The following is a 21,576-nucleotide window of genomic DNA, read 5'->3' as shown; positions in this document are numbered from 1 at the left end:
ATACTAAACAATTGCTCAAATAAACTTTTAAAAATTTAATTTCAGAATTGATACAATATATCCAACCTAATATGAATAGTTACTTCTTCACAGGAGGCTTTATGGAGACTGAAGCTGCAGCTCAGGAGTCCCTGGGGTTAGGCAAACTTGGAACTCAAGCTGAGAAGGATAGAAGACTGAAGAAAAAGTAGGTTTGGAGATTTTTTTTTCCTCCTTTTTCTAACTTTTACTTACTTTGTGTCATTGTTTGTGGGGAATTAAAAAGAGAGTAATTGGAAACAAAACAATAGACAGAGGCCAGTAGTGTCCTGGTCTTCCCTAAAACTATTTGGTGCACCAGTTTCATGGTTATAATGGGCTAACTATTAAAATAAAAATCTTTGGCCCATAGTAGAAATAAACAGTTTTTTTCTAAGAGATCATTTATTTCAAAACTCAAATATATTTAAAATATTTAAATGTAGCCTTACAAATAATGTAATATTCCATTTGATGTTAAATTCAGTACTGAATTGGTATGATAAAATGAGAGAGTATCCAACTTCATGTTCCTCTCACAACAGTTAAAGGACCTCCTCTTAAAATGGAGTATTTAAAAGGAGAATGTTTCTCTGACTGATTGAACATAAACTTATTTTAGACTCACAGCAGATTGTTTTGCATCTGTCAGGAAACTGATAGTGTATTTTTTTCATTCATGTATAATGTGGAACCTTTAAATGACTTGCAAAACTGGCAATTTTGGAGTCTCAGCAGCTGTTAGAAAGCAAGTGGGTCCATATATAACATATTTTTTAAAAGCTTAGTAACATTTTCACTGATGAAATAGGACCTTTAGACCATGTTCTTTAAAATCCAAAGAATTTCTCTTTATTCCAGAATCATTTGGTTGGTTACTCCTTTTCTTCCCTCTCAAATATTACATTGTGTTTATAGTTTTCATATTAACCTTCTTTCCTATGAAAGAATGTTCATTGCTCTAGTCATCATTATTGTAACATGGTTATATTAGTCAGGCTAATGTGCACGTGGTTATACTAGTCAGGCTAATTAATTTACTTCATATTTTGCCTTCTCGCTTGCTTTGCAGATGTTTGCTAATAATGAAGAAATATGTAGTTACAAGTTGTAGAAAAGTCCACTAGTCTAATTGTGTCATTAATTTTCTACTTACTAAAATTAGTTATATACCTAAATTTAGTAGGAATACTGTGCAGAAAAAAGAAGTGACCGTGGGAGCATTATTTCTTGAAGACAATTAAATGCTCAGTCACATTCCACACTAATAAATATTTCCTCTTTCATTACTGATTACTCAAAAGTGTATTTAAATATTATCACAATATGTTCCTATCAATAAATGTTATATTTTATGGTTATTTACTGAGAAAAAAAAAATCTCCTTTGATAGACTCTAAAATTTATTTGATGTCTAAAGGATTTTGAATGTATTTATTTAAGATTGCTTTAAATCTAAATGAATAAGAATAATCAAAACCTAGCCTGGCTAATGGACATGGCTTATTTCCCTTAAAAGTTAATTCTCATTTTTCCCACAATGAAATATTTACAAATAATGGCAATCTGGCCTGTTTTCATATTGCATATAAGGCAATGCCTCACATAGTTCATTTGTTGTTTATGGACCAAGTTAAGTGTCCATTTTAACAGCTACTAAAGTTAAAAAATTCCAATTATACAATGACTTGACAATATCATAAATTTAGAATTAAAGTTTAGCAATTGTTAAGTTTACACACTGTTGGATTGATTTGATATTAATTTTATGGAATTATTTCTTGAATCCTAAGTATCCTCATAGTCAGAAAGTGATTTTAGTTCTGGACTTGGTTTGAGATCTTACTATGCTTGACTTTATTGTTTCATTTTGCATATGTTTTGGCAAAATATAATTTTTAAATGTGGTAAATAGAATACTAGTCTTGAATGTTAAGAAGACTATTTAAAACAAACTATAATACAACAAAGGCTAACATTCCTTAGCACAACTATTTCCTATAGAATAATAATATTTGGGTTAAAATGGATCCAACAAGGCTAGCATTGTTAATCAATGAAAGGACAGAAATCTCTCTCTTATTATTGATAATCTCATAACAAAGCCCTATGAGCACAAATATGCAACCTGTATTTGTAAGACGTATAAGGAAGTGCTAACACTTATTCAGGACTTCCATGGCACCATGCCTGGGTTTCTGGGTTACCAAAGAGTGAAGTGCCTTCATGTAATGGGTTCTACAAGATAAGCAAGGTAAATTATTTTTAAATGACATAGTTTCAAAATTTACTTCTATCAAATGTATTATTAATTATGATTAAATATTGATCACGTTCTCAAATTTTCTAAAGCATTTACAATTTTATTTAAACAATTCCAATATTCTTTTTTTTAAGACACCATATCCTCTTTAAGTGTGCTTCAAGGAATCATACTCTTTTCTGTGTTCAAATTTCATGTGTACTTGTCTACTTTCAAGATGGAAAAAAATTCAAGTACTTTTTTTGGAAAAATACACAAAAAAATGGAGCAAACTATTTCAAAATGTTGAACACTATAGATTGTACATGCATGGTTGCAATGACTGTAGTTTCTTAACAGTTGTTTTTCTACATTTTATCTAATGACCAAGCCAAATGATGTGTCCAGGACATAGTACTTAGACCTATGATCACTGTACCAAAGTTCGTATCAGAGATTCATTAGTCTACCTGTGGGAATAGCAGAGCTGGAAAAAAGTCTTCTTTTTAACTTTACTAGGATATCAGGTATCTACAGTTGACAATCTGTGAATTTAAATTTAATTGGAAGAAATCTTTAAATAAGTTACTTATGACACATTTTTAAAAACCATATGGGGGACATACTTTCAGAAAGCAGCATTCAAGACATTCCAAATTCTTGCAAAGTTCAGAAATTTGCAATGTTAGCAGTCCCAAACAAAGGTCTAACTTGAGGTGCATTTACCATCCAGCAAATTAAACACGTGTAGATTAAAGCGTTTTACTTGGTCTGTGTTCCTACTTTGTTCTACTTCTACTTTGCTTTCTGGTGCAGACATTTGTTTTTCTTATATTTCTAGCTACTGTCCTATGATGATAAATAGGAAACAACAATACTGGATCTGTTAAAGCACCTACTGTTCTAAAAATTCTTGAGTTGAGTATTATCTTCCTGAGTTGTGTATTATCACTCAGGTGCTATTCTTCCATCAGAACAACATCTAATCTTAAGGTCTAAAGTCAATCTATTGTTGTTCTACCTGGTTCATTTTTACTACATCTTATCTTTGTTGTACTTTACTTTAAATCTTTAATTCCATAAATTTTGTCACCAGGCTTATATGGAGTACAGTCAATACCTACAATAATTGCATCAAACTGAAACTCATCTTGTAATCCTTCGAGTACTTCATATTAATTTGTCTAGCCTTCCCCTTTAAAATTGGACCAGTTTTTCTGCAGTCTTGTTTTATAGTTCTCCTAATCTTTAAGGATTGAGTCACTTATTATTTGCAATATGTGTCTCCGTATTAAAATTATGATTCTCCACAGTTTTCTCAATGTGTCACTACTCTCTGAGATCTTTTCCATCATCCCTTGTTTGATTTCATTGGATGGCAAGCATCTTTTCTGATTTAACACAAACTGAACATCTTCCGCATTTCTAAGACTAGACCTGAGAACTTCACTTCTCTTTTATACTTATCATCCTGATCTTCAAGAACTTATTTCCCTTTCTTAGCTCTCCAGCAAATGTTTTAGACTAAGACCTAAAGCTACTTGCTCAGGATGGCCAATGAAAGTCAACCACACAACTCCAAAAAATAACTGCACAGCATAATAGAAGCTACTGCAAGGTCAAAAACGTACATGGTCTGGCCCACCAAAAACCTCAATTTATGAATGTTCTGTAACTCCCTAACTCCCCGAACTTCACTTAGAATCTAGGTGTGGGTATTTTAATACCCAGTAAATAGAAACTCTGTTCTTTGCCAAAGTTTAGAATTTATTTGGTAATAGACAAAGGAGTCAGACAAAAAGAGATCAAAATGTCAGCTTTATTACTGATACAGCTGATAGAACATGAGTTAGGTATATGGGAAAAGGGAGGTTCCTAAAACTGAACCCCCAAGTTAGATAAAGTTACCTGACACAGAAAGAACTGGGTAGTCATAGGTTTCCAAGATGTGCAAGTATAAGCCCCATCTCTCCTTAAAAATAGCATCTACAATATTATGATTCCATAAATATGTTACTCTAGAATCGATAACTATGAACTCACAAGGAAGAAAATGAAATTTTATGTCGTTAACATCTTTGCCTAGAAAAGAGTTTTAGAAGTATCAATATATTTGTATTAATATCTCTTCAGATTTCTTACCTTATTTTTTCTCCTGGAACATATCTAGCTGCCAATTTCCCGTATCACCATCTCTGGAAATGTGTTGATAAGGTTTATGACAAACTTCTTAAGATCTGTAAATATATTTTATGCATAAGATTAATTGAAAATTGTAAAAGTATTGGTTTAAAATAATTTTTCCTCAAAACTTTAAACATACTGCTCTTCCGGCTTCCAGTTATGTCTAATGTCAACTGATTGTCATTCTTTTACGTATAACATACAGGATTTCTTTTTCCTTTCTTTCTCTCTCTCTCTCTCCTGAAAGTTTGAGTTCTCCCTTTATCTCTGAGGTTCAGAAATGTCATAAGTATGTTTATATTCAAATGATTTTTATGTTTCATTTTTCTATTTCATTACTTTCAATCTAAAGACTTGTTAGACTAGACTGTGTTACATGTATTGACCTAAAAGATTTTTATTTCTAGACTTAACTTTGATTCTAAGAAGCTTATTTTTACAGAGACTTATGAGATTAAAGATGAAGTTGTCTGTTTCATTAGTAATACACCTGTCTAACTCTCACGACAGTCCTTGATAGGCAGTGAATGTATTAAAATCGACAGAATACCCAGTGAATGGTTACTTAGCTCCAGAAATACAAATCCTGAAATATCTGTCTCATTTTTTATCTGCTAATGTTTTTCTCCTGCATTTTAACACTGTGGAATTTTTTAATTAAAACATATATGCATGTTGAAATCTTCTGTATCTTGAGACTAAATTGAAAGATACCATATGAATATTAATATACTGACTAATTTATCATTTTCAATCTTTAGTTATAATATAGGTAATATATTATTATATGTTAGATTTGCTATGTTCTCCTGAATGGATATCACTGCTAAGTGAATATGGATTTCGTATTTGAAATCAATTTTTCAACATCATTAAAATGAAATTAACATTCCAACTCAGCTATCGGCAGCATCCTCCAGAGAAGTAGTTTTATCCTTGGAGCATAACAGTCACAGTTAATCACTACCAATGAATCTTTATGTTAGGACTTCAAAGACATAAAAGTGAAGCTCTATAGATTTAGTTAATTTATTTCCATTGCAATCCTAAAGGTCTCCTTCAGTGCATAGACGTCAATATGTTTTGAGACTTGGCACTTTTAATCTTTGGCATTTGGAAGTTTCAGAGTTTGCATATCTCTAAGCAAAATAAATGTCACTGAAAATATTCATAATTAAAGGTATCACAGAAACTCCACAACATTCTTTCATACAATAAATACTTGTTAAGTGCCTATATGCCAAGTTAAACTTATAAATGAGTTGTATTCCAGAGGTTAATTTGTAAGACATGTGTTAGAAGCTTTGAATACATTTTCCCATGTAAGTAAGGTCATATATATGGAAGGTAAATGTCTTTGCTTCCCCCACAAAAATATATTTTGTAAGAATGTTATAGGCACTAAATTTGGCTGAATAAAACAAAAAGGGGAATTCACTGGTAGGATATTAGAGTATCTCAGAGATTGCAGAAGCAACAGTGCCAGGACAACTGTAAAATTTCAACTATGACAGATTATGAAATACTCTCTAGAGTGTTGTCAAGAACTCGTCTTTTCTATTTCACATTTTTAAGTTCCTAGGTGAAAGAATCTGATTGGCCTAATGTAGAAGAGATATTTGTACTTGGATCAATTAGTTATAGTCAAGAGTTCATTTAGCACAGACATGGTTACAGGGGAACACTCTTGGGCAACCAACTCAAAAAGCTCTAATAAAAGTAGACTATTTCAGAACCTAAACCCAATGTTCTCAATATTTATCTGGGAAAATGTGTCACAGTTTCCTACTTGGAATTCCAGAAGTTTGTCCTCTCTGCCTGCACTGAGCTAGAGCTATCATTGCCTTACCATCTGATCATGGATAGCCCTGCCAAGCTCCAGCCATGGACAATTCTAAGAATTTCTTGAACCTAAAAAGTACTAATAGCCAAAGGCTAAAGGCCAAAATCCATTGAAATTTGTTAGGAAAAATGAATCTGAGGAAAACCAATGTGCTCTTTATATATATGTACATATGGAGGAAGGAAGAAAACATGGAGGAAATAGGGCTGCTCTTATGAACCTACGGTGCAATGTTAATAGATTACAGAGTACGTAGAACCAGAAGCCCGGTATTGTTCCCATATTTGCTCTCCATGAAAAATGAAAAGAATAAGATAAGAATTAATAATAGTAAGTGAAAACTCAAGACAGTTACATGTACCAGAAGAATGACCACCTTTTCTAAAAAATAAAATCCATATTTGTCTTGATTGAAGTAAATCCTGGATTAATGGAACATGCAAATGATAACTTTTCACTCATTCACTTAGTGCCTATTATGTCCCAAGAACTGTGTTAGAAACTACTGATATTTGAATTATACAGTTCCACTCTTCAAAGAGCTTATAGAGACACAGTCATGAAAATAAATTATTGCACTTAAGTATTTCAGTGGCCATGATCCTTTCTCTAAGTCTCTGGTCTTTGAATAGAATGAGAAAAGTGCCATAAGCCTAAAGCCACCTAATGTTCTTATTTAACGGATGTTTTCTGAGCTAAAGACTGGTCACCTCACTGTTAGTTCCCAAAATAAATGTGAAACATCTATTAGGTTATTTTTGAACAATAAGAAAAGGGATTATTGATCACCAGGAGTAAATGGAGTTCCTTAAGAATAAGCTGTGTCCTTAAACTTTTCAAACATTTTCCAGACATGTAGATGAGGGAAAATGCTGTTGAAATACCACAGATTGAGTTTAGCAAGGTATTTCAGTTACTTTCTAAATGAACATAAGATTGAAATGAGACTAACAGCATGGAAATATAACTGGTGGGACCGTTGTAATCACAGGGGCTGAACAAGTGAATTGATGATGACTGAGTGAAACAGAAGGTGGTGGACTCAGCCTTTTCATATTTGATTTAAATACGAATATGAGATTTGTGAAAGCATGAAGCTAAAGGACATAGTTAAGTTTTAGATAAATAATTTTGTTTAAGGAAGACCTTTAAAGAGAAATGCACATCTAACAAGATGAAGTTTAATAGGGTCATTTATATAAATCTGCATCCAACTTCATGACCATACATATTGATTACTTGTGTATAGGGGGATATATATCATTTAACTGCAGCTCCTAAGAAAAATGTTTCTACCAAAAAAAGACAAATTAGCAATGCCTGATAAAGATATTGATTTCCAATATCCAAAAAGCAATTGATAAGGCCAAAGCTCTATGCACTGACCAGATCATAGCTGGATATTCGGTTAATTTCTGGGAAACAGGCTTGAAGTAGATGTATTCAGACATATATTCAGAGGAACATGACCAGCATAACAAGATGACACCAAACCATGTGTTCAAGCAGTGTTAGAAATAATTAGGAACATGTGGAGTGTAGACAACAAAGATCCAGATGCTACTAAGAAAAAGAGCAATCAGGTGTATTCTTTTGGCTGCATGACAAGATCTTGGGCCAAAAGTGAGAGATTGTTACAAATAAATTTGAGCTGCGTCTAAGAATTGTTAACAATCACAGATCTGAGAAGAATTGACCGCTTAGAAAGAGAGTTGTTCCTCATGATTATGTCCAACATAGACCTGCCAAGCATATGGACGTGGCAAAATTATTATATGAGGGATTCAAATTTCAGCTGAGAGATTGTAGTACATGCTCTTTAAATTGCCCCTGCCTTGGGATTCTGTGATTCTCTACACAATTCAAAAAACTAGATGCAGAGAACCTCCGCTTTTTTAAACATTTGCAATGCTTGGCATAGTGTAGGTACTCAAAACATATGTTCAGAATAAATGAACACATGACTAGAAGCTGGGTGGAAAAAGAAGACGAAAAACTAAGAATATGGAACAGGAACTAGGGCAGTGACTTTCACCCAGATGACCAAACCAGAAGTCTGGGCTTTGCCTTTACCCCTCGTTCTGCCTTGTCCTTACCCTTCCTCTAGGCACCTGCGTACATGATCACTGTCACCTCCCTACACTATTACTCCAGATGCTAGCTCTTTAACATCTCTCAAGCATGTTGATTTTCTTCTTTTCTTTCTCAGGCCATCATACTAAAACAATGTCTATACTTCCAGCCTTGCCTTCTTCTCATCCATTCTTCACACTTCAGTTAAAGAGATCTATCTAAATCATATTTCTAAACTTGCCTAAAATCGCTCAATCATTTCCTAGCATCCCTAGGATGAATTCCAAATGCTTTTATATAGCCCCTAAATCCCTATATTACCTGGTTCCTGTTTATGTCACCAGCTTTATCTGTCTCTACTTCCCATCTTACATGTTATGTTCTTAACATACTTTATATCTATTTCTTGTTTATAACTACTTCTGTCTCCTTGTGTGCGTATATCCTGTTCCATCTTCCTCCTCATCCTTTGTGTAGTAATGATAATAATGATCTACTTTATATGTAATAAATATTTAATAATCACACTGAGTAGTTGCAGTATGCTAGGCACTGTTCTACACATTTTACATGTATTTTCTCTTTAAGTTTTTACAAAGATTTTGAGGTAGAAACTGCTATTTCCTCCACACATGAAGAAACATAGCTTTCCAAGCACTGTGGTATATAAAAGTGCAGGTTTCCTGAGCCCTGTTTTCTCTGAATTATTTAGGATTCGGGATAAGGCCACAATTTAAGGAGTATGTAGTGCAGTCTTTCACCTGGACCATGAGTACCCTATCTACCTTTAAATGGTCTCCATGAGGAGTCAAAAAAAATCTCTCTCTTTATACTCTGAAAAGAGTAACATAATTTTTTTCATAGAGAATAATTAGTTTCTTATCTGACCCCATCCCATCCTTCAAAAAGAGCAACAAATGTATTCAAATTAAACATCTCTTTTTAAGAATGAGAAATGGAGGTAATTTCAAAGTGGTGTAGCTGCTTTATAAAGTTGATTTTTTTTCTGATATAATTAGCCACACATATTATCCCAAAGTTTGATATAAGAATAGTAATTCTGGACCTATACCCCGAGAAAACCATAATTCAAAAAGAATCATGTACCACAATGTTCATTGCAGCACTATTTATAATAGCCAGGACATGGAAGCAACCTAAGTGTCCATCAACAGATGAATGGATAAAGAAGCTGTGGCAGATGTATACAATGGAATATTAGTCAGCCATAAAAAGAAACGAAATTGAGTTATTTGTAGTGAGGTGGATGGACCTAGAGTCTGTCATACAGAGTGAAGTAAGTCAGAAAGAGAAAAACAAATACCGTATGCTAACACATATATATGGAATCTAAAAAAAAAAAAAAATGGTTCTGATGAACCTGGGGCAGGACAGGAATAAAGACGCAGACATAGAGAATGGACTTGAGGACACGGGGAGGGGGAAGGATAAGCTGGGACGAAGTGAGAGAGTAGCATTGACATATATGCACCACCAAATGTAAAACAGATAGCTAGTGGGAAGCAGCTGCATAGCACAGGGAGATCAGCTCGGTGCTTTGTGACCACCTAGAGGGGTGGGAGGGAGACGCAAGAGGGAGGGGATATGGGGATATATGTATGCAGATAGCTGATTCACTTTGTTATACAGCAGAAACTAACACAACACTGTAGAGCAATTATACTCCAATAAAGATGTTAAAAAAAAGAATAGTAATGATCACTAATAAATAAGCTATGTAAGAAATTTAAACTTGTGCTTGAATCAATCTAATGTTATTCATCCCAGTAAAACGTTCAAAGTTAGTGCCTAATAGCAGGGATAATTAAGTTCCTTTATTAAAAGAAAAAAAGTGACTAATTAAGGTAAATTTAAATATAATGCTGACTGACATCTTAATTGGGAGAGCATTCTCTATATTTATTTCCAGAAATATAGGCTCTTATATTAGCTCTGTATGGTAATTTTTATAAGGACTTTGAAGATGTGCTTTTTTCCCATAGTTATTTAAAATTAGCCTTTCAGGAAGCAAGCTTCTCTACCTTGTTTCCACATTTCTAAGAAGGGCACTGATTACGTCCTATTGCTAGGATTTCATAAAAAATAATTCTATAACAAAAGACTTTTCATTCAAAAATATATATGTATGTGTATATATGTTATATTTTATGCATATATATATATATATACATGAACATACAATTAAATGTCTTTATTTCAGATTCTACATACTTAAAATTTTAATTTGGGGCTTGACTGGGGTATGATTGCTAGGCAAATGAATAACAAAAATTCTTGGAAGAATAAAGATTTTTTAACCTCTTTTAAAGAGTCTCAAATATTTTAGCTATTTTGAATCAATATTAACTTTAAAGACAAATTATTTCTGAAGAAGTATGATGATGAACCATACTTAAAACTTCTGAACCATTTTCTTTCATTTGTAAGGATCACTAGAAATGTGCTTCGCTATTTATTTTTATCTGTATCCCATCATCTGTCTTTATATGTAAAGCAATTTCTGCCATCACCCCGGGTGCTCTTGTATCCACATAGAACAACCATTCACAACTTAACCTTTAAGTTCACAGCTTCATTACTTCCAATGTCATTCTCTACTCCAAGTCAGACGCCTCTCATGCTGTATTCTGAATCTTGTCATCATCCCCAAATCATTCCTGTTCGAAAATTACTAATTCAAGCATATCATTTCTTCCTATCTCCTCCCTTCAGCTCCCTTTATCAACTTCTTCTACTATCGTCTTTTTAAAAACTTCTATCCTTTCCCAGTGCATCAGCCCCATTTGGTTCTCTTCTCTCTCCCTATTTAGCTTGAATTCTATGTCCATAATTTCACCACACTCAAAAATTCCTAAAGCCCATCACTCCTCTTACATTTGGTGACATCCACATCGTAACTACAGCCACCAATGAATATTCTTTCTCCATGGCTACATTTGGGCACCTCTGTGCTGCAGGAGAAAATTAATGCAGGGAAATTTGGACCAGCTTCATTTGGGAATTCAACACTGCCAAGTAATCCCAGTACTTTTCTCTCACCAATCTTCTTTCTACTCTCTACAACTTCTGTTGGAGACCTCCACTGTCCTCAAACCCACATCTTCTGCAGGTGCGTTCACATTCTACTTCAGAGCGAGAGAAAAAAAGAGACCAATCTGAGTCCTCTGAATTATCTGCTGCCAAATCCACACTAACACTTGCCCCCATCCTGCTTTATTACAGAAACTAGGTTAATCTCTTCTTACTTAAGAGCATCCTTTCGCATTTTGTCTGTCACGTTGTGCCAGTTTCCCACTTGTACTTACGCATTCAAATTCTGCTCTCTTCGGTGTTGTGGCCGTCAGCATTTAAACATTCTCAAGTTTCACCTATTGAAAGAAATCCTTTCTTCATTCCACTTTTCCACTTCAGTTACTACCTGTTCACTTCCCAATCTGGTGTTAATAATTGATTTTTAAAATTTCTGAGTCACCAACTTGAACCTTAAGAAGCAAGAGGCAACTATATTCCACATATGGAGTTCGTTTAGTAAATTATTTCTAATATGAAGTTGTACATTCAAAGTTAGCTAGTTTATAAACAGAAGGCCCATTCATTCAGTAAGAGATCTAGAAGATTAAAGTGAGGCAACTTAAACATTTAAGAATCCTGTTTTGGAATATAAGATATACGTTAGTTGATAATGTCTTCTTGTTTGTGTCTGGATGTATGCTGATGTTTCCAAGGAAAATATTGTGCCAGTAACTGGATTGATCTTATTCATTAGAGGGTACCTTAAAACCTGTTTTCTAGGTCAATGAAAAATTGTTATTTGCCTATTACTTACAGTGGTCTTTAACTGAAAAATGTTAATTCTTGACCAGAATCTCTCTTGCTAGTCTCGTAACCTTGACAATCTGGAGTAGAAAGAAAAAGAATAAGAGGTTATATGTTCCTGTAAATAACTGCATGTAGAAAAGAATATCAGTTTTTATAAGAAGAAAAATTACTTTATCCAGACCAAAAAAATTATGCAAATATATATTACCTCTGATATGAATTTATAATATACTATCACAAACTCTCTTAGAGTTATTTATGATTATAGCTTTGTCCTTTGCAGAACATATTTTTTTGAAGGTCGTGAGCTGAAATACTTAATATTCTAAAGTGAAATAGCTGCTCAGTATTGCTCTTAAACTAATTGACTATAGAGGAGGAGAAAGTTCATAAAAACTATGAAAAGTCAGATAACATATATATCGATAAATATATTAGAACTTTAAGCAATACTTCTTGAGTGATGCCTTTATATTTGTGTTTCCTGTTTATTTTCATCATTTCTCTTATGTTTTATATTCAGGGTATTTCTATAGGTTCAAGTTTCCTATTTTAAAAATGATAAATAAATATGTGAGAAATATTAATATTCCACTGTGTACAGATTTGTTCAACTTGTTTTATTGGAGAGCAATTCCTAGGTAGCTAGTAGACTGAGGAAGATTATTTTGTCCATGGTAATAACTGGCCCCAAATACTTCTGGCAATTTTCATGAAGAACACAGAAATTGCCCTTTTCTCAGAACTCATCAAAGAGTTCACAGGTATGTTGACAGGAAAACCACTTTAACCGCCTGGAATGTATCTCTTTTGGGTCTTAATTTTCTTTCTGTTGCATATATGATGTAAGAAATATGCCTTCAATTTCTTAGGACATTGTGATGCCAATTTGTATGGACAATTATGTTTTCATTTATGTGAAAATTTAAAGAGCTTGCCACAGCTGTTCTGCAGCTAAGGTCAAAGAACATGCATTTCTCTAAAATGCACATTTAATGAAAGAATACACAGTTTCTCTGAATGAATGTGTTTGGAGGAGGCATGTGCAGGGTGTGGCATCGCACGTCCAGCTTCTCTTTATAATGATTGTGCAATAAAAAAGGGAGCTCTCTAACTTGCGTCATTTCTTAGATAGGAATCTCTGCTTCATATTTTGTTATATTGACTCTATTTTATGAGCTATAGTAAGTTTTATTTTTCTAAGAATTAGTCTATTATGCTTGTACAGAAAATTGTAAATAATATTCTCATGGCCTTTTGTTGGATTATTTAAATTCCATATTTTCCCAGTGCCTCTATTCTATCCAGGGAACAAGTGGGCTACTTCAAACACTACGTTTAAATCTACGTTTTTGTGATGATTTTTGGTAGCATTGGTGAACCAATCTAGTTCATTTTCTCCCTCAGAGCAACATTTATAAACAACTGTCCAGATAAATAAATGCTTCTACTGAAAGACACCCAGTTAGCACAGCTCAACATTTATTTTGGCAGTTCAAATAGAGGAGGAAGAATTCCGTGTGGCAGGGGAAGAAGAGTGATAGAATTTGTTTTATACTTTCTCATGATCTGATTACTGGCACATAATTATTATTGTTACAGCACTTGTTAGAATTATAAAATTATGGATCTGGAATGTACAAATTTCTTCTTGCCTCAAATTAAGTTCAGGAGATTGAACATCAGAACCTACTAGTGATTTTGATGAAACCATGTACGTGAACTAGAATCCAGACATTCTGACCCTCAAACCAGTGCTTTCTTCAAGTTGCTGCCTTTCCAAAAGTCTGCTGTATTTTTCTTAAGCTCTAACAGTAAGCTTATAAATCTGTATGAGAATCTGAGCACCACTTAGTAAGTTACTGCTTCTATTTGTAAAGAGTAGCCTGAGGCAAAAAATATTCTTTAACAAGCTGCCTGACTTCCTCCGGGGGTTTACTAGAGGCTGGGAAAATGTGGTCATGCATGTTTCAGAGCGGCTCATTTTCAAGAGACAGACTTACTGGTCAACTATTAGAACTGCCCTCAGCCTGATTATGCTTTTGGACGCAGTGAGTATGTGTGTCACGGTGAAAAAAAAAAAATACCATGTCTTTCTCGTATCTGAGCTTCCACACATCTGAAATGATGCTCTTGTTTTATTCCATGGCTTTCTTTGGATTGAAATGTATCCATTAACATTTGTGTGCTTTTCTTTTCCATCCGTCCTTCTTCATCTCATGAAAAGCACGTCAGGGTAAGTTGAATCACAATGGCTGCTGAACATGTTTATTTTCGGCACCATCCTCTTTTTCTTTTATCTTTAGTATTTCTCTTTTCAGTTGTAACACAAGCTGCACTGCCTCTGACCTAAAATGAAAGTTGTGAAGTGTATTCATTTCCTTACCATAAAGGGAATCATTGGTTCAGAGAAATGATGTTCACATTCAGATTAATCATGTTGTCCTTTCAGGCACTTCAGTTTCTTCGGTTCTATTACATGTATATCAAAAGGCAATCCAGATGACATTTCCCCTGTTTCTCAAGTCACTCTCTAGGAGTTAGTGTGACATTCAGTGAGGCTTAAGTAATAGTTGCAGGCCACTTGAGTACTTTTGACTGTGCTGCAAGGCTGAGACCGCCTGTATGTTTTTCCTAGTGCTTTGTGGTTCTCCACCAGCATTATATGCAAGAGACAAGTTTATTTGTTGATTACTAAAACTACACGTACATGAAGAAGGTTAAATGCTGGATCTTCCCCAGAAGAACTTTTACACTTAGATTCCAAAGTAATCCTTGGTTTTGGCTGAACCCTTTGGTTTTGTGTGTTCTTTTCTTTCCTATACTACTAGTTAATTTTTAAAGCTTTGAAAAGGTATATTACTAAGATTACTGTTTCAAATTTCAAATCCTGCTTTTTGAACTAAACTTAGAATTTGTTATTTATTTCTAAAACCAACTGGGCTTCAAAGTAAAACAAATTATGCATAATATTATAAAATATTACCTTCGTGTAAATGTCTGCATTGGTAACATGGTGAGCTACAAAACACTTCAGATCGAGAGAGGTTTTGCTTTTACATTTAAAGCAAAACATTTTGAGGGGACAAGTAAAATGGCTCCAATAAGATGCAGTTATTCAGGAACTGTGGAGAGTGTCACTAATTGGCAATATGGATATTTTATATACCAATAAAGGTCATGTGCTTTGTTCATTAATATGGTTTATATTTGTTATACTTTTCCTACTCTAATTTTAAGTTATAGTTACTATTACTCATTATTTAACAATGCAATATTTACTTAAGTAAGGATAATTTATGATATTAAATTCTAGGATGTGTTCTTGCAAATGCAAGGTAAGCTGTGATTAGAATACTATTCAGCTATGCTGGCCAAATGCAAGTTGTAAGATCTTACTTTTGAAAAACAATCGATATTCTGACATTGGATTTTTAAAGCATTATTTTCATGTCATCATGAATTATTGGCCTAATGATTTTAAGTTTCATGAGGAAATTGAAATAATGAATATAATGTCAAGAAATACAACTTCATTCCCCCATCCCTTTTTGAATGAAATATTGAAAAATAATAGATTCATAATGCATCAATATTTATGGACTTTAAGAAACTGATATAATTACCTTAATTGGAAAATTCAATTTCTTGTCTTGCACATGCTCCTGGAATTTAAACATTTTAAGACCTCAAAATCATTCCCTTAGTACAGTTGCTAAAAGAAAGCTTAGGAGGTTGAATGTCAGGAGAAGATAGTACAAACATAGTAAAGACGTGGGAAGATTTGAAGTGGAAAGAATATTGAATTAGGAATCAGAAGACAAGACTTTAAGCCCCAACTTTCCCATGTGTTTGCTGCATACTTTTGAGTGACTGACTTATATTCTGTGTACTTTCTAATATTGCTGTCAACTTCCCAATACTCACAAGAGTATGAGAAGATATGAATAATCTCAGAAGCATAGAAACTATAAACTTCAAATCTGAGTTAAAGAGGGCTCAAAATTAGATGAAGCACTAAAGCAATCTAGTCTAAATGGCATCCATATAAACCTGAAAAATTACCAATGTTCCTCCAGTAAGTCCCCAATTTACAGTCAGGAAGGGACTGGGAAGAACAAACCACAGTGTCTTGCAAAAGTGAAATTGTTTACTGGAAAGTAATACAAGCCCCTCTAGTTTTTAATAACAACATGAGTAATTGTATTGCTCCTTCGCATTTGTGCGTGCATGTGTGTGTTTATACCCTTTCAATGGTTTTGAAAGTGATTAAATTCAAAATAAAATGAGGAGTGAAATTATGTAAATCCCTACTCAAATTCACAAATAAATTTCTTTCCTGAGACTGTGCCCTCCATTTCAAGTAGCTTGCAGGGAAAAAAAAAAGGTCTCAACATGAATGAACTTTGGTTTTATGTAATCAAATAATTTCAAGCAACCTAGCATGTATTCTGATAATCTAAATAAAACACTACTTAAATGTATAATGGACTTTTATATGCACTACATGTGAAAATGTGCCATAACAGGATACACAAACACACACACTTGCACTTACACACAGACAAAATCGCAGCATGCCGTGCTTTCAAAATCAAGTCAACCTTGTTAATGTCGGATTTGAAACTCTTAATTTTATTGAGCTAAATGTGTTTACTTAGGTAATCAATGTCTGAAGCAGCTGATTGGGATTTGTAATATATTTCTGTTTAGAATAATTATGTTAATTAAGATATACATTTTCAGCTTACAGAAGTTAAAAAATTTGAAGTGGCACCATATTTCCTTCATATTTGCTGACCAGAATTTCAAACAGTTTCTCAAATATGTAATTTTAATTTTCATGGAATTGATCAACAGATATAGATTTCTGAATGATGAGATTATAGCTCATTGTCTGGTTGAAATTTGAGGAGATCATGTTCTACTTACCCTCTTGACTGTTGAAGTTTATTGGAACAAGATACATTTTATAATTAATAATGGTGTGAAGTCTATGTAAATTTACTGTTATATTATGTAGGGAAGATTTATTCTCTGTGCTACACTGTTAAGAAGTAGATTCAATTGTCAAATTATTTTGACTTATATTTCATTCTTGGTTCTTATCGAGCCACATATTTATTTCTCCTGGTTGTATCAATAAGTAAGTACTTGTTGTGTGCCACAGTAAGTAAATAAGCCCTAAAGATAAATTATTCAACCAGAGAATTACTTTGTATTACAATAATACAAAATTAATTGAACTGAAACAAATTACAACAAATTCAGCTTTTCCATCCTGATTATATAAATGGTGCTAACCTCCTTCCTCTGGCCAAGATTCAGAGCCTGTTTGTAGTAGGGAACAGCAAGAAAAGAAAAGTCATAGCTCCTTTTTTCTCTTATAGGGTTGAGGACTGAAATGTGTGATAGTGAGGGGGTAAAGACTATCTATATTGGCCAGGAAGTCACATAAATATATGCCTAAATATGAATGAATAAAAAGGAGAGAAATAAAGGTGGGAAACTATCATTGTCTTTAATTCTAACAAAGAGGTGGTTGTTACTATCTTCCTTTTACAGTTATGAAAAGTTCAGAGAGGTTAATTAGCTAAAGGATAGTGTGGGGTGTTAAGAGGCTGACTCTGTGACCAGGTGACTGGCACTCAAATTCTGGCTCTGCACTCACCGACTCTGTGCTCCAAGTGGCCTCTTTTCTTCAGTGTCCTCATCTGCAAATGTGTATCAATATGTATCTTATTGGATTGTCCTGAAGATTAAATGACTTACACATATAAAGCACTGAGGATAGCGCTTCACACATAGTAAGTGATATATGCATGTCAGCTGTTATTATCTGAGATCTAAACCCTAATTTGCCTGCATATAGAAACTTTGGTCTTTCAAACGATGATATTATATCTCAGAAGGATATGAAGTGGTTCATATGAACAAGAGAGCACATTAGATAAAGTTCTATTATAGTACTCACTGTATTCAATTGTAATACAATTTATTTAATTACATTTAAATGCAATTTTAAATTTTAAATGAGAAGTATAGTAAGTACAATAACTAGAGTATATACAAGTTATAATATTTGTGTAGAAGAGAAAATTAATTCTCCCTGTGAAAGGTCTTGGCATCTTAACAGGAAGGATAAAGCATAAATTTTGTCAGAAAGATAAGTGTGAGTTTGTCACAATTATGATGCAAGGAAGGATGCTCTAGGCAGAAGAAAAAGTCATATACAAAGTCATAGAGGGTAAAATAGAGTGAGGTATTTGGAAAATGGCAAGTATTTCAGTATTGCTTGAGCAGAAGAAGCTGGGAGATAGCCAAGGGCCAGATCACCAAGGGTCTTTTTAGTTGAGCTAAGATATTTGACCTATATTTTCAGTTGCCTGCTTACAAACCTCAAGGGGGAGATTTTTAAGCAGGCAACTCTTACAAAAATATTTGTGTTTAGAAAGGTCTTTCTGGAAGTTGGAACAAGGATGAGAGGTAGGGAATACCAAAGGAGAGGCAGACTCTGGCAGTTCATTTCCATGATCTACAAATGAGAATTTGAACAAAAGTTTTGGTAATAGTTGATCAGTTTACAAAATGTCATATTTAATGTTAGAGAGGGCACTTTTATTTCTTCCTGCAGCCAATCTGTGTAACAGGTAAGCAAAATTCTTACTTCTTTTTAAGGTGTAATAAGTAGTTGGATATTAACAAAGACATAGAATACTTAAAAGCTGCCCTTTGATCAAGGATCCTGGATGGTTGTCAACACTGAGAGTTCATGGATTACAAAATAGCAATCTTTCAAAAGATATTCTTGGCTAGATCCTGCAAAGAAAAATGCATGGTGCAGTAGAAGAGCAAACTCTCATCTCCAGGACTTTAGTCTTGGGTGGGAGATGAGGCCCATGTATGTGCTGCTCATCAGCAGTCTTTATGAGCGATGCTGACACTATGAGTTTCCAGATTTTGAAAGATAAAAAAGTCATTGTGGGATCTGGGATGATCAAAAATAAAAGGAAGTTTTATGATTTAGGCAAACAGTAAGATTTTGATAGTGGAAGAAGAAGAGAAAGAACTTACCAACTCTGGAAAATGGTACTTGCAAAGATGGAATTATTCATGTTCATATTATTTGCCAAAGTAGGTTTTCAGTTCTAGTGAAAAATAAGGAAGGATGATTAGAAAGGAAAATCAAGACTAAACCGATTTCAGTCTTTGTAATTCAGGTTAAGGATTATGCTTTAGGCATTTGAGGAACCATTGAAGGGTTTTCAGAGGATAGTGCAATGATAAATAGCTCACATATTGGCTGTTTCCTTTGTACAAGTCACTGTTGTCATCACATTACATATATTTTCTTATTCAACTCTCATACCAACCCTCTGAGGTAGGTACTGTTATCAACTTCATTTTACAGATGAGGAAACTGAGGCACAAAAAGGTAAAGTGACTTGTCTTTGGATGCACAGCTAAGAAAGGAGGGCACCAGGAATCCAGCCCAAGCATTCCCACTTCAGAGCCCACTGTATTACCTACTCTGCCATGACAGCAGATTTTTTTCATGGCAGTGTATTGCAAGGGTAAGAAGCTTGGAGAGTGGGGCCAGTTAAAAGACAGAAAAAAGAATAATGGCAGTGAAAATAGAAAGTGAAAGAAGATAAAATACAAAGTATGAATGGGAAATTGACAGGCATTAAATGGAGGGTGACTGAAATGGCCAGTCTGAGTGACAAAGGAAATGGTACCATATGGTATTTAGACAGTCATGTCGCAAATTGGCAGTCCCAAAATAGCATCCTAGGCTAAGTGGTCTGAGAATAAAGTCTCTTTTCACTGACAGCAATGAACCATCCACATTGGGAAAAATACGGAAAAGGAGACTTTCCTGCCCCCATGGTTTGTGAATTTTTGAGTAACTAATGAATTTCATTTCTCAGAGTTTTATCATCTTATTGAATTTGTTGATTTACAAGTTGTTCTCCCAAACTGTAAGGGTACGAGAACAGAGACTTTGTATGCCCCCGGCCTAGGTTAGGCAGTCAGTCATTAGATTTTTATAGACCTACCACGTGTCTGGTTTTTGTCCTCAAAACAAAAAATAAAACTGGCTAAATCTCTGACTCAATAAAATGTTAAAGATATTCTAGGGAAAATTGTTCAGTACTAAGGGGCCTATAAAAATAAGTAGTAAATATTGCCCCTAGGTCCAGGGTAGGATGGCTTCTGAGAGGAAGTATTTTTGTTGTGTCTTGAAAATCAAGATAAAGTGAGTGGGAAGACAAGACAGGAAGGTATGTGGATATTGTTTAGTGTGAAGGAAACAGAGCTTAGAAATGTAAGCCTATTCCACCTATGAGGTCAAAACTGAAATAATTGGAGAAAGACATAAAACCTGAAAAGGAGGAGCCAGACATTTCTATTTGGATGGAATCATTTAAGCAAAATCATACTTGCTTAAATTAGTCTGGATTAGGATTTAGGAACTACAAGCCTGGAAAATACCCTTGATTTATTTACATTTTTAGACATTCTCAATCCTTTATCTAGAAATGCTTGGGTCTAGACATTACTAGGGTGCCCACACTTTGTTCCTGTCTTCAGATCAGGCACAAGCAAGTGCAGGCTGCCCTCTGCACATTTCTGTATGAACTTGCCAATTACTCACACACCTGAGCGTTCCCCAAGTGCTGGGTCTTCTTAATGTGTCACATTCCATTGACAGTAACTCACTGACACCCTTATCAAGAGAGTCTGAGGCCTTTGGAGGGAATCTAATGGTATTCTTTATTGCAGACAAGAATGTGTTCCCTGAAAATACTCAGTGACTCAGAAGTTTTTCTGATTCAAAATGACCTTCCCTTACAATTAGTACTTTTCTTTTTTTTGTTTCCACGCAGGAAATGACAATCCTGTACCTGAAACTTCCTCTAGAAGGAAGTGCTACTGATGTCCTCTAAAATCTGGTCTAAAACTTAAAACAAAAATGGGTGCCCATAACTATAGTAATGTATAAGTGATTTGAGGGGAAGGGATGGTTAAATATTAGATTGTCTAAAAGAAAGGAAGGAAGGAAGGAAAGAAAGGAGGGAGAGAGGGAGGGAAGAAGGGAGGGAGAAAGGAAAGAAGGGAGGGAAGAAAAAAGGAAAGAAGGGATGAAGGAAGGATGGAAGGAAGGAAGGAAGGAAGGAAGGAAGGAAGGAAGGGAGGGAGGGAGGCAAAAATGTTTCTTCAGGCCTGAATAGAAAGGCAGTAATTTCAGACGCAGATGTGTACTGGGGAATGTGATTATGACATCGCTCTGGAAGAACTGTCACTGAACCTTTGAAAAGGTTGAATCTGGGGTACAGAGAGAATGCATAAATTTCTACACATGCACTGGATG

At 34.4% G+C, this 21,576-nt stretch overlaps 1 protein-coding gene across 13 annotated transcripts in view; it reads left to right on the top strand.

Annotated features, from left to right (window-relative positions):
* PPFIA2 (PTPRF interacting protein alpha 2) overlaps positions 1-21,576 on the top strand; it is a 468,430-nt gene that overhangs the window by 402,954 nt on the left and 43,900 nt on the right. For all 13 annotated transcript variants that reach the window (XM_082350737.1, XM_082350734.1, XM_082350735.1 and 10 more), the window contains one exon: positions 94-187. In XM_082350737.1, the coding sequence (XP_082206863.1) occupies positions 94-187 (94 nt within the window). The remainder of the gene's footprint in view (positions 1-93; positions 188-21,576) is intronic.

The sequence above is a fragment of the Balaenoptera borealis genome, assembly GCF_965194805.1.
Source record: "Balaenoptera borealis genome assembly, chromosome: 13".
In the NCBI taxonomy this organism is placed as follows: Eukaryota; Metazoa; Chordata; class Mammalia; order Artiodactyla; family Balaenopteridae; genus Balaenoptera; species Balaenoptera borealis.
The sequence above is the reverse complement of the archived record's forward strand: the minus strand, read 5'-3'. Positions and strand labels throughout refer to the sequence as shown.